At 27.1% G+C, this 14559-nt stretch overlaps 1 protein-coding gene across 1 annotated transcript in view; it reads right to left on the bottom strand.

Moving 5' to 3' along the window:
* LOC136968864 (sperm-associated antigen 7 homolog) overlaps positions 1-14559 on the bottom strand; it is a 32947-nt gene that overhangs the window by 8448 nt on the left and 9940 nt on the right. Inside the window, exons 2-5 of the mRNA XM_067262915.1 lie at positions 11473-11540; positions 11100-11188; positions 7103-7187; positions 6837-6926 (exon numbers count right to left, since the gene is read on the bottom strand). Coding sequence (XP_067119016.1) covers positions 6837-6926; positions 7103-7187; positions 11100-11188; positions 11473-11540 — 332 coding nt within the window. The remainder of the gene's footprint in view (positions 1-6836; positions 6927-7102; positions 7188-11099; positions 11189-11472; positions 11541-14559) is intronic.

The raw sequence follows: 14559 nt of genomic DNA on the forward strand, positions 1-14559 counted from the left end.
GCTTCTTAATGCATACAGGACACAGACCAGATGGCCGAGCAGTTAAGGCATCAGCCTACCACTTTGGTAACCTGGGAATGAATCTGGATGGGTTGAATCTTGATTGAGAGGTCCTGAATATGTTGGGCCTTCTCCCTCATCACCTGGCTGTCCTAATGTGGACCTCAAAAAACCAATAATGGGCTTGGTGAAAGGTCCTCTTAATGCTCACAGGGTAGAAAGAATAAAAATCTTCTGTTCATCAAAAGTTCTTGTTGGATCACAAGTTTTGACAGTAACGACTCTTAAACAGTCATTGTCAGGTTCATGACTGTTTAAAATAATTAAAATGTTTTTTTTCAAACATGCTGGTTTATATATAAGCATCGCTAAGCTTGATAATTAATAATAAACCAAACAATTGCTGTAATTAATCAAGCTACTTTTTGCTACTATTAATAATTAGATATTAATTATTAATAGTAGTGAAAAATAGCCCAATTAATTAGTGCTGGTTTATATGATTATGTGAGTTAAGTTACATTTATCCAGTTAGAATTAATCATTTATGAGATATTTTTGAGGATATTAAAATCAAATTGTTTGAAAAGTAGACTATATGCTATTTAAAAGTTTTAAAGCTAAATATGACTGACAGAAGATTTTTCTAAACTATTGTTACTGTGATCTGTTCATTTTAAACAACATTTGTTATTTGATTGCCTACTTGAATGGTTAAGTATGCTGATGTTAAAATTCTTTATGGAATTCTCTAAATATTAAGATCATAATCTACTTGTCATATTTATTTGTATCAACTCCTTCAGACATTATTTATTTAATACACTTTTGGCCATTTTTTTGCTAGGGATCTTACATTCTTTTGAATCTGTCTAACATTTATCATGAAATCTAAAGAGGCCATCATATAATTAAATGTTATTTATTATGGAGTAATAGCTGATAGCCATTCAGCTTATTTCTTTTGTAAGTGAGAACATCTTAGTTTAAATTAAATTTGTAAAATGTGTATAAACAATTACATTATAAAAGTTACAATCATATATTGTGAAGATAATTTTTTCTGGAATTATTAGTTTTACAGACTTTTGCTATTCAAATTGAATTATTACATAAATACTTTCTTTTTTATTTCTTTTTTGCATATAGATTAAGATCGATTTTTGCTCTATCTTCCAGAAAGTCCAATCAATTGCTAGCAATCTCTATATAATTTCACAAATTCAACAATTTCAAACAATATTTAATTAGGATTTCAATTTTATCAAAAACAGTTTGAATTACAAATAAACTGTTTTAATATTAAATTTTCAATTTGAATGTATTCTCTGAGGATGGAGTCGGAAGACTGAAAACATTAAATAAACAAAAGTTTAAAAAATGATATCTATAAGAGTCTGACTTATCATTTACTACATTTCATATAATGTATATCCAACCCAACTACTTTCATATGCAAGTTCAATTTTAGAAATGTTGAAAAGTCTATTCATAATTTATAAAAAGAAAATTAAATTGGGTTTCAATACACTTTCTTTTTAAATTCTGTTTCCATCTGATTTAGTTCAATAAACCTTTTTATCAATAAAACAGGTTAGTAATATTTTTCCTCTTAATAACTAATTATTGTTTAACTTTATTTCAATAAAAAGAACTAATCAAATTTTCACTGATTTAACACATTTAAAGTGATTAAATGTAAATATTTAAAATACTTCAATATTTTCACAACATTTACAGGACTTTATTAATTTTTATTATATATTTTAATATATGAATTTTATAAACAATGTCATTACATGTTTTATCATGACACGAAAACATGATGATGTAGACAATAAGGAATTTATGTAACTATAATATAATTTAGGTTTATTCATGAATAGAAACTAAACAATTTTTCGTCATTGTCAATGCACAGATCTGAATTAATTTAATATCTCTTTCAAATCACTAGCTGGAAAAGAAAGTTGTTTGTAAATGTAACTAGGTATGATAAAAAACTATTTCATTCTCATCTACCAACATTTTATACCAATGAGTATAAACTAGTAGGTTCATAAAGGTGGCCAGATAGCTGAGCAGTTAGGGTGGCAGTCTACTACTCTGGAAGACCCAGGATTGAGCCAGATCAGTCAAAAACTCCCAAGGATTTTAGGGGTGGTCCACCTGGATATATTGGGCTACCCAGCTGCCCACCATGAATGCTTTCTAAAAAAAACCCTCTTAGTACTCAATGGACAGAGTTCAAATAGAAAAAAGTAGGATTATACATCAAACACTCTCTAGTGTCTGTCATGATAAAATGCATCACTTCTAAAATTACAATATACTTGGCAGAATTGGAAAAATTAAAATCTATTTTGCAATATTCACCTAATATTTTCTCTAAATTTTCAAGTCAAAAATTTATTAATTTAATTTTTTAATTAAATAAGTTTTATTTAATTAAACTTTAAATTTTCTTCAATTATGTTTCTAATTTTCTAATTTAATTAAAAGCAGTGCCACCATCAAAAATGATAGATTATAATCAACCGACATTAAAATTAGAAATACCACAAAAGTATAGAAAATAGTGTTAAAAAAAATGGATTCATTTTTGTAATATATTTGATTAATTTTACCATATAATTTAATTATATCAGTAGGAATTATATCAAAATAAAAACAAAACTGTTTTAATTACTTTTGTAATTAAGTAGTGAGATCCGTGATGAAAACAATGTTAAATTTCATATAATAAATCTTTAAAAACTGAAAAATATTTATATTTCACAGAAAATAAAAAATTACTTTATTATACATTAAAGATTATTAACATTTGTTATTATTATTAATTGCTATAATTAATATCAATTTTGAAGATACTCTACATATTGCATAACTCATTAATGACAATCACAATATCAATGGTGATACCTGACTTTGCAAATATCCTAAAATTTATTTTATTAATATTAGTTTATTGTGACTATAATCTATTAATACAACTTTTTATATTGATCTAACTTACGAATGAAATTAGAGAGATTTCATCTACAAGTTAGATCAGTATAAGTCCTATTAATAGACTAGTCACAATAAACTAGTATTAATAAAATAATATTTAAAGGACAGGAAGCATTAATTAATTGATTTTATTCATTTTTCATTTCATAAACTATAAATCTGAGTAGAGTTTGGGAATATGTTTTATGGTTATAATAGAACTCCAATTATCTGAGTCACAAATTCCTGAGGCTCTGCAACATTCAAGACAAACATTTATGTGAATACATTAATATTCTTATACTGTAATTCATAAAAGTGTTTAAATGATAGCATGCATTTCTGTTAACTCTCACCATATAACTTCAACATGAGATGAAACAATTCATAATAAAATGTAACTACAATAATATACATTAGCTGTATAATAAATGATGTAAAAATTGTAGTTCTTATATATAATTAAATTCAATAAAGGATTGAACCAAAAGTTTGTTCAGATTTTAGAAAGAAATAAAATATACTATTTTGAAATAAATGATTAACATATCGGTGTTGCAGTGTTACAAGCAATGATTTGTAAAAATTCACATATAGTCACAAGTACTTTCAACAGCTTACAGTTGTCATCTTCAGGCGAAAATTGAATACTATATTTTTTGAACAGTTAGCTTTTTAACAAACAACGAGGATGGAATTCAGAATACATATTAAAATTGCAATAATTATTATATTTGTAAAAACGTGCTGTGATGACGTAATAACCCCAAGAAACTCAAAACATAAATAATGGTGCTGTATTTGGCAGTGATGTAACTGAGAAAGGAATAAGAATAAAAAATAAAAAAATCTTACAGAAATCAGCTCTTTAATCAACAAATCAAACTAGACAAAAATCAACGTATTTTACAGTATACACCTAGCTAATCTAATCACTCTAACTAATCAGACTAACCAGAGTTAAAATCACTCAGTTTTCATGTTAAAGTTATTCTTTTTCAAATATCAGTGAGATCTCTTTAAACTTACATAAATTGAAAAAACCTTTATGTAACAAACTATGCAAATAAACGTTAAAAATTAACAAAAATCTCTTTTAAAATCAACTAAATAGATAACTTTCATGTAACAACCTAGTAAGTAGGTAGTAAAGTAAGTTTCTTAGCAAAAAGTATTTAAAAATATTAATCAGTCACATTTTTCTTAAATACAAAGAAAACTAATCTAATAGGAACATTCTAGTTTGAATTGCAAAAATATCTGAGAAATAACAACGCATCTAGTGTCTTATCACCAAGTTGGCTTCTCAATTTGTTGCACATATATGCAGCTGCTGAGAAAGCGCGTTCAGGTTTGATGGAAGTTGGAGGAATCATTAGTAAATACTTATAAGCCCACTCTTCATCGTTTTTTTACCATTTAATCTCTCAATTAATGAAACAATCTGGATTTTTATCAGGACCTTGTTCAGACTTGAAAATGTATGCTTTATTTCATCATTGTCAGCCAAACTGTTACTATGAGGATTTTGTAGGTAGCATAAAACGCCACTCAACTCATTTCTTCAGCAATCTTTCATGTGCTTTTGTAAATGTATCTTATCACTTAAGGGTGATGATATTCCTCCATTGAATGACTTATTAGAATTTTTGAAGGGTTATGTTAGAACTCTACAGCCAACCAAAGGTGCTCTCAACTGCACCAGGAAATCGATTGGCACCTGTGAAAATTCAAAAATACAAAAACAAAGTATATTACCAGGTAACCCAGTGAGAACTGCTTGCCTATCATTTTAGTTCAAAATACAAGAAGTTTTATATTAAAATGATAGGCAAGCAATTCTGTTAAGAGCACTGGCACTGAACGTTTTGCTTCATGCAGTCTATTTCGCAACTTTTTTAAAATAATGTCAATCCCGAAAATCTCAGGATCAGGAAAACTTAATCCCGAAAATTTTGGGACTAAAAGGTGGTCGGGATCCCGGATCAAATCCTCTGGTGAGAGTTTCTATCGTTGCACAATACTCTTCTTAATGTTGGTTGAGGGACTATGGATAACAAAAAATCATGTTTTCTAAATATACGTGTTATTTTTAGGGATATGTGGCCCAAAAATGGTATCGGAGGTTGTACTAGAGTGAGTTCTTCTTTGTTGCAGAGGAAAGATTTTGGAAATAATTTGTTCTTGACACGGTTAAGGAGATAATGAAATCTGTAAGTAGAATATCCAGCATTATGCACTGCCCTATTAATAAGGTGCAATTCTTTGTCTATTAATGTCTGGGTGGATGGTAGAAGGAGCACTCTATTTTGAAATAAATAAAAACCTTTAATCCAATGTATTCATCCTTCTGTTTGATAACCTTATGCCACCTAATGAGTAGTTTTATAATTCCATCTGTGCAGAATTGAGTGGGTTTCTGGTTGAAGAAATTATCCATGTGATTTTTCATACCTTCTAAAGATTGAAATTCTATGCCATTAAATTATTCTGCAAAGAATGAAAAAGATGATAATCTGAAGGATCAATATCTGGAGAATATGGAGGGTAACTCAAAACATCCTAGTTAAAATCTAGAAGTTTTCAGCGCATGTTTAATGATATGTGCAATCTTGCATTATCGTGATGGAATACACCCCCTATCAATTTGCAAGTTCTGGATGTTTTTGATGCACTGCAACCTTTAGTTCATCCAGTTGGAGACAATATTTATTGGAATTAATTGTTTGTTTTTTGAAGGCATACTTGCAGAAACACTTAGTGTTTCTGCAAGTATGCCTTCACCTTGATCTGATATAGGCTAATCTGACAAAATTGCAAAAAATTTCTATGTGAGGCACAAAGGATTTTTCACATTATTGAAAACTTTTTGCTAAGTTTAGACAAAGGAAAAGCTATTAGATGATTTTGTAATTGCAATTTAAAGTCTGCAGCTAAATCTCACTCATTTTAAAACTGACTTTTAAACACATATATTATATAAGTTATTTGCAGAAAACATAATACTTAGAAAATTCTTTCATCACTAACAATAAAATTGTAATACATGATAATTTTTGACAACAGTATCAGTGAAATTTCATACAGAAACACACAGCAGCATATGTTTATACTGTAAATAATGATACTAACAGTTTATTTAATTTCAATTAAAGAATGAAAATTCAATTTACTATTTCTAATTAAATCATGGATAACTGATTTAAATTATGGTGACAATTGATTGGCATATGTTAAATTCATCAAATTTGGTTTTGATGCTTTTCATAGGAATTAAAAAGTTTTAGCATGTAATTCAATGTAGCCTAAAGAAAAAATAATAATTATAAATATAAATAAATCAAATGATCACTGTAATTAATGCTAATTATGGTATGTTTTTGCTAATATTAATAATTAGACCATTGAGTAATTTGATATTAGAGGTAGATGTTAGGTGCCATTTCTTATTGAAAATAATAATTATAATATTTTAATTAATATTTCTTAAATAATGTTAGAATAGTCTAAAAGAATCGGCCCAGAGCGAGATTGAAACCTGCGACTCCCTCCCACTTACTGTGTGGTCACCCGGACCTCCAAGACACTTCACTTCCAGATAAAATTAATTATGGCAATCATTTGGTTTATTATTAACATATTGGGTTTAATGATATATATAAATATATAAATAATTAATTGCTTGCAACAAATAATTTTATTTGCAAATAATCATTTACATATATTTGAGTTCATTTTTAAAACAAGTTCTTTAGATAAAAATTATAAATTGAAATTGCATAATGAACAAAATTTTTATCACATTTTATCTTGTAATCAAAAACTTTTTAATTAGATATATTTACCTTTCGCTGTGCTGCTTCTTTAGCTTTTTCAGGATTCCATTCTTCTCCTTTTCTGTAAGCTAAGAGTTCATCATCTGAGGGGGCAAACTCCTAAAATAAAGTTTTTTATCTCATACAAAATTTGAATAAAAACTCCTGTAAGATATAGAAATTACATATACATTTATTGTTTTTGTTTATTCCTTAATTTACTTTCTTAATTAAAAGTTTTAACAATTTTAAACATTTATTAGAAAATAAAATACTTCAAAATTATAAATAACCACCTTTTTAAAAACCATCACATGCCTATCTACTTCATCATCACCAAATGAAAATGCAGTTAATCCTCCTACATCAGCAACATCATGTCTAAAATTACATCAAAAGAATTATTTCAATATTTATTTGAAATAATTTAAACTTGTATAAATATAAATATATAAACACTTGTATTTAAAAATCACATAAAAACTTTATACCTGAATAATTTTATTAAAAAAACATTTTTAACTGCTTTTATCAGGTCACCATCAAATATAAATGAAATTTTATATCCTGAAACTTATAATGCTTTCATGCACTGTATTTAAGATTATATAAACAAAATTAATACAATATAAACAATAAACCATTATGTGTGTATATGTAAAATAAAATAACAAATAAATTGATAATGTTTTAACAAATATAACGAGTTTAAATTAATTACTTTATTTTGTATAATGTTATTTTAACATACACATGTATGGTTGTTTATTGTTTATATTCAATTTTGCTTATATACTTTTAAATATAGCATACAATCAATTCAAAACATTATATGTTCTAGAATGTAAAAATCTATTTGTATTTGAATTTATACCTAATGGAAGACTAACGAGAGTAATCAAAAATACAGGGGCTCCCCTACTTACAAACAATTTGACCGTACATCTAAAATTTAAATTCACACAAATTATGAAGTTCTCTTGCCAATCATGGGTGGTGTCTAAGTTAGTCTTTTGCCAGTAATAAATAATTAATATGATTATTTCTATTGCAAAAATCATTTTTTGTTTTTCAAGAATTCTGATGTTCCATCACCACTCACAAGATGGCATTGAAGTCAGTAACATTGGAGTAACAGTGTTTTTCACCATTGTTTTCAATTTTTATGAACTTTTACAATTAATACTTCAAAAATGCATCCAAAATGTAATAGAAATCTAGCAGTGGAGATAAGTGCAAGAAGTGTTGCTTTATTATAATGGAAACTAAACTTCACATTAAAAAACTAAGAATGTTATGGAAAAAAAACCACATCTGAAACACTTACTACTAAGAGGTAGTAAGCAGGATAACAGGCATATGTATTCTATTAAGTACATTTTAGGATCAAACACTAAAAATAAGAGGTTATTCGAGTTATTCTGTTACAAATGTACTTTCCAGGTTAGTTTTCGACTTACAACAAAACCTCAGAAACCTAACCTTTTCGTAAGTAGGGAAACACCTGCATTTGTTGTAATAAAATCATGCTGATGTAAAGTTTATTTACATGATTTTTTTGAAATAACTAGTTTTTTTTATATTTTCATTCAGAATAGTATATGACAATTATTTGTACTTAAAAATTCAATTATAATAAAATTTTATATATAAATTTTTAGTAATTACACTCAAACCTGTTTTTGTGCGGTCTTTTTTTGTGCGATTTGTTTTGTGTGATTTTTTGTGTGCGATTTATGAATTTCAATCAAATTGGTATACTGCACAAAAATAATTGCACAAAACACATTGCACATATAAAAAATCACACAAAAACAGGTTTGAGTGTATTACAAATTGACATTTTTGGGAAAAAATTATTATTATAAAGTAAATATTTTCTAATATCAATCATTTGTTTCAACAATACACTTTTTATAGAAATTACAACACTACAAAGAATACTTAGGAATAGATGGAAATCTGCAAGTCTATAAAAGGGAATAAAATCAATACAACAGCAACTGATGTGCAAAGTTCCAGTGCAAGTTGCATTCACTCAACTATTATAGTATAGGTATAAATACAGATTGCACAGATCACATATCTATAGATGACTCCTCAAATTTTCAGTATACACTAACAGTGCAGCATACTGCAGCAGAAGAGACCCACAGATACAGCTATTGAACTTCAAGTGAAACAGGATTGTGGAACTTCTGGAAAGTGGTTTATCCTTCTGCAATATTCCCAATGTTGAAAGAGATGCAAGAATAATGACACAAATATTAAATCAGTAGAGAGAAGAAAGTTGTAAGCATCTACATGGAACGTCTGGAGCAAAATGTTGTGTAATGAACAAAGAGGGTGGCACTTGTATCAAATGGTGTTGGCAAATCACCTTAGTATAATAATGGAGTGATTCTATATATCAAAAAACATCTGCAAGCTTTGTTCAATAGCATTTGTTACAGAAGAGACTTTTTATTCGCTGTCCGATGTTGTAACAGTGAGTAAAAAACTTCTCTTGACCCTACACTACTGATATAAAGAACTAAGTGGTGACAAAACACTTAAATAATGATTGCTACTGTATGGCCCTTTCAGACAAATTGCAGTTTAGTCTGATGCATCATAATGAATAGACTCTTATATGGAGATTCTGTGGTAAACAGCTGCTGGAAGCATGCATTTCTGACACCATACATCTGTGATATGAGTATTATGGTGTTAGATTTAATTCAAATTCCTACCTCATATAGCATTACCAGAATACCAATCAGCTAGTGGTACAGCAAAGAGATTTTGAAGACTGAAGTTCTGTATTACTTGTAGAATCTGTCAAGAAATAGATTAACTTGACAGGATATTTTAACTTCTAATTTCGAAATTTATTATTGGTATTTATCTTTTATCTATCTACTTCTTTAATCTTTTTATCCTTTAGTATAAAACTTTATTGTTTCTTGTAGTTTGAATATTGAAATTTTGTATAAACTCTGGAATATTGATTTTTGATATTAAGGCAGTAATTTGAACTAAAAGATGTACTGTACAATAAATATCAAGAAATGATATGATAAATATATAAGCTGTATTTTCTCTTTATTTCTTATTCTTTATTAAAATGTATAAAATATAATTATTACCCATAAATTACATGCTGTTGAATCCAATTCAAATTCTGTTATAGAGCTATTAAATGATATATCTCAGGTTAGTCATATATAAATGTTATAGAAAAAGTATATGATATAAAAATAAAGCAACATAAATTAGAGCCTTCTTTAATATGCCTCTTATCACACAAACAAAATTAAACAATAATGGATATCTTTCTTTCTAGGCTCTTTCCCATCTAAAACTATGCAAAATTGCTTTTAAAAAATCTCTCTGGCATTAGAGTACTATAAAAAGATAGTATAACAATAAAAATCCAAGGAAAAAATAAAAGCAATTTTACATAATTTTAGGAGAAAAAGGGCCTTTGGAAAAAAGTACTCCATTGCTGCTTAATTATATTTTTATTAGATGAGAATTTTGGAAAAATTTCATTTTTTTTTTGTCCTCAAAACATGTATTATTTAATAATATTTGGGATGTATAATATACATCCTGAACATTTATTGTCATGTAGAATACTTTTTCACTTGTTTACTGAAGATGTTATTTGTGTATAGTTCATCATCAAAGAGAAAGTATAGAGCATTCATTCATTTATTCCATTCATATGAAAGATACAAAGGGGGGGATTGTCATTAAGAAAATAAGCCAATTGTTTTATATCTTCTTTTACAATTTTATTTGTTCTGAATATATTGTAAAGAGTAATTTTTGGCTTTGAGATTTTTTCTTGATATGTGATAATTCTGAGTTAAAATAGCATTAAATCTTTTGTTTATCCTCATCACTTTTAGAATGAAATTAATAGTGAAAAATAAAAGTATAAAGCAATTTGTTTTTTGTTCAATCTTTAACTAAGAGTTTGTTTCTTTCATTTTCAAGTCTTTTGGATATTTTTATTATTGTGTTAGCTTTATTTTTGAAGTTTAGAAGCAAGCATATTTTGACAATGATATCACAATGAAATAACTTATAACCAACTGATTTATAATTTCAGAGTGATAATGTTTTAGTATAACAAGTAAGACTCAAGCATATTAAAATTTAAAATGTGTATGTATCAGTGTAATAAACATTCTTTTCTAAAATTAATTAGGTTTATAACAAAAAGCTTAATTTAAAGTTTACCATATGGAAAAATAAATCATAATTCTTATTAAGTTTATGTAAAAACAATTAATTTATTCTTACACTATGGAACGACTGACTTTATCCATAGGCTCAAATTTAAATTTCTGCATGCTGGAATCTTTTATGAATTCTGTTATTCTTTTTTCAATCTAAAGAATTAAATAAAATGTATTTTTAAATATTAAATATTGGTAAATATTTTAAATTTTATAACACAAATATTCAAAACTTTAAAAAAAACTTGATTAATTAATAATGTGAAAATTTTCTGAATTAAAATTTTAATAATTTGATTTAATTCTAATTATTAAATTTACCAAGAGATGGCGACTTAATCGCCTACCTCTACCCAAAGTGATTTCTTTCTAAATTGTTGTTAGTCTTATTATAGCATGATAGATAATCTGGCAGTTTGTTTTCGCAATATGCTTACTTGTTCTCGAAATCGCTTCAAATTTGCTTTATCTGCAGCCTGTCTTTTAATCATCTGTTCTTTTTGCTCTATAAATGATAAAAAATAAGATAATGAATACAAGTAAAATAATGAATAAAATAGTTAAAAATTTTAAATTTTAATTACAGTTTCTTGAAACATTAAATGTAATAACATTTAATAACTAGTGATTTAATTAAGATTTTTCTAATGTATAATAAAAAATGAAAGAATTACTACATGATCAATACTTATTTTTATACATTACATTTAAACATTATTTTTTAAATAAAAAGTATTACAATAAAACCTTGATTTAAGAAACAGAATTTCTGGTCTATGTCCTATATGAAAATTAACATCCTATTAATTTTAAAATGCTTTTTATATGTAATTAAATTAACAGGTTATTCTTTTTTTTCAAATCCAAGAGTCACCACTCTTAACTTTGTGCCACAATGGAAGTGTCTCAATATATCAACATCCAAAAACAAATAAATAGAAATTTTTTTTTGAGAGGCTTGCCAGACCTCAATCCACTTGATGTTTGCTTGTGGGACATCCAAAAAGTGTTGTGTACTGAACCAATTTGCAATGGATATTGGAGCAACATGTAATGCTGTTCAGATATAAGCAGGAACATTCAAAAAGGTGTGTCAGTTCATAATACATGTGACAGTTTGCACTGAGGCTTGTGAAGGAAACCTCAATCATGTACTGTGATTCTGAATTAGATACCATGCTGTTGTGCAAATGTTATATCCTGTGTGCAGCTTAATGCTCACAATTTTTGAACCTATGTTGATAGGACCATTTCTGTTCTTTGTCCTACCAGTAATCTATTCTCAAAGTATGTCTCCATAAATTGGAACGATTCTGTATACAAAAGGTGCCCACAGTGGAACTTGAACCCTCTCAGTGTTGAATTTTTCTTCTTGCTGAAGTCCTGATTCAAATTGATCTTTTCTTCTATAATATTCTAAATTAAATTTATTTATTTAAAATTATTTAATTTAACAATAAATAACAGCTTAACTTACCACCACTAGCCAAATTACTTAATTTTTAAATAATTTATTAGTCATTATGTAGCCGAATAAGACCTGATGATCTGTTTTAATAATTATTGGATTACTTGTACAGAATTACTATTTGAAATAAAATTAGTCAAAAGCTGTTTTTACTGAATTTCATAATCAATTTATACTTTTTAGTTTTTTTCTAATAAATTTATATCAAGAACTTATAATATGGAATTTATCAGAAAATGCATCAAATATAATAAAATGTAAACTTAAGGTAAACAGATAAAGTCATGAAGTTGTTTATTTAGGAGAAAATGCTTGACAATCATTTTACATTTAATATATATATATATATAGTGTATAAGATGATAATTTTTTTTATGCAAGTTTATAATGTGTTGATTAAATTTGATTAAAAAATCACATACAATTTCTTTGAAAAAAAAGGGTCAAATGATTGATAAATATAAATGGAATAAACATTTTTTCTAATACATTACGATAAACAACAAGAAATATTGCTTTAACAGCATTTAAGATATAGACCAGTGATTCTCAACTACCGTGCCGTGGCACTTTAGTGTGCTGCCACTGCAAATACCCATACATAAGCAACGTCAGACAAGTGGTTCAATTAGTTCTATCTACCAAGGGTGTGTTTGGAAATTGTTACCGGTAACTGCCAGTAGTTACCAAGGCGTTTAGAAAACGTGACCTAAATAACCAACTGCATTTAAAAATTACTGTTACAATGTCACCGTTTGTGCTGCAGTACTTACCAAAGTAACCGTGCGTTCCACCAAATTTTTAAATTATTAAAGTGTACCATGACGAAAAAAAGGTTGAGAATCACTGATATAGACATTTGAATCCTACATTTTGAGCAATTTTTATTTTTAAGATTTTATATGAACTATTAGAAATGTAGTTAGTTCAGAAATGTAGAAAAACAAATCCACTTCAATGGTTACAAATAATAATTGAATCATGAAGATTAAAAAATTTTGTAAAAATGTTTACATTAATAAAATTAATCTTAGATGCTAACACATACATATCCCGGTTATCAGTTTTTTGAAGTTTTGGGGGTTCAGAGTGTCTCAAAACATTGAGATTCAAACATGAATTCTACCAAATTTTTGTTTCTTATTTAATTTAATTTTATTTATGTATAAGATTTAGTAAATTGTTTTGTTTCCATAATTTGATTATTTATCATTGCAATAATAACAATAAATATGTTTATTTGGTTTTCAAAGTAACCACCTTCTCTAATTGTTCTTACTATATTGATTGTCTTCTCGAAAACATTTTAATGATAATTTGTACATCTTCAACTCTTTCAAAGCAAACAACTTTTCTTAAAAGATATTGCAAAACTGAATGAGATTACAGTAAAAGCAGCAACTAACACCTGTAATTCAGTTGAAATGAACAAAATTTATTATAAGAACAAACATTTTCAACTGTTTTTAACAGCCATCTTCAGGTTATGGAATGTTACAGAATAAATTCAAAAAACAAAATTTAAATACAATAGAACTCATTAAACACATGCTAAAGGTCACATTTATAAAAAAAAGTTGATGAAAAATAAAATGAAATCAAAATAAAATACATATAACAGAGGTTAAATAAAGTAAAAATAAAATTACAAATATAAAGAGTATAAATATAACTATATACTATAAACTCAAAATAAAAATAACTAAAAATATAAATAAGATTATAAATTATCATGAATAGCCTTCCATGCATAAGATACTGTAGATGTCTCCGAAAAATTAACTGCAAAACCTTTCTTAGTTGCATTGTAAATTTCAAGGTTTTCAAGATACTTGAGTTGTGCAGGAAGAGATGTGCTATGTACAGACATGCATTATTAAAATCCGTTTGGATGCATCAAAGGCTGAAAGAACTGTTGTGTACAAACCCTTTTGAACCATGTAGTGATGTTCCTTTAGTCTAATATTTAATGGTCTGTGGGTAGCTCCAATGTAATCATAGTGCCGATTTCATGCAACATTCCATAACCTGAAGATGGATGTTAAAAACAATTGAA

This window comes from Centruroides vittatus, unplaced genomic scaffold, assembly GCF_030686945.1.
Source record: "Centruroides vittatus isolate TY-2023 unplaced genomic scaffold, ASM3068694v2 contig_165, whole genome shotgun sequence".
Lineage (NCBI taxonomy): Eukaryota > Metazoa > Arthropoda > Arachnida > Scorpiones > Buthidae > Centruroides > Centruroides vittatus.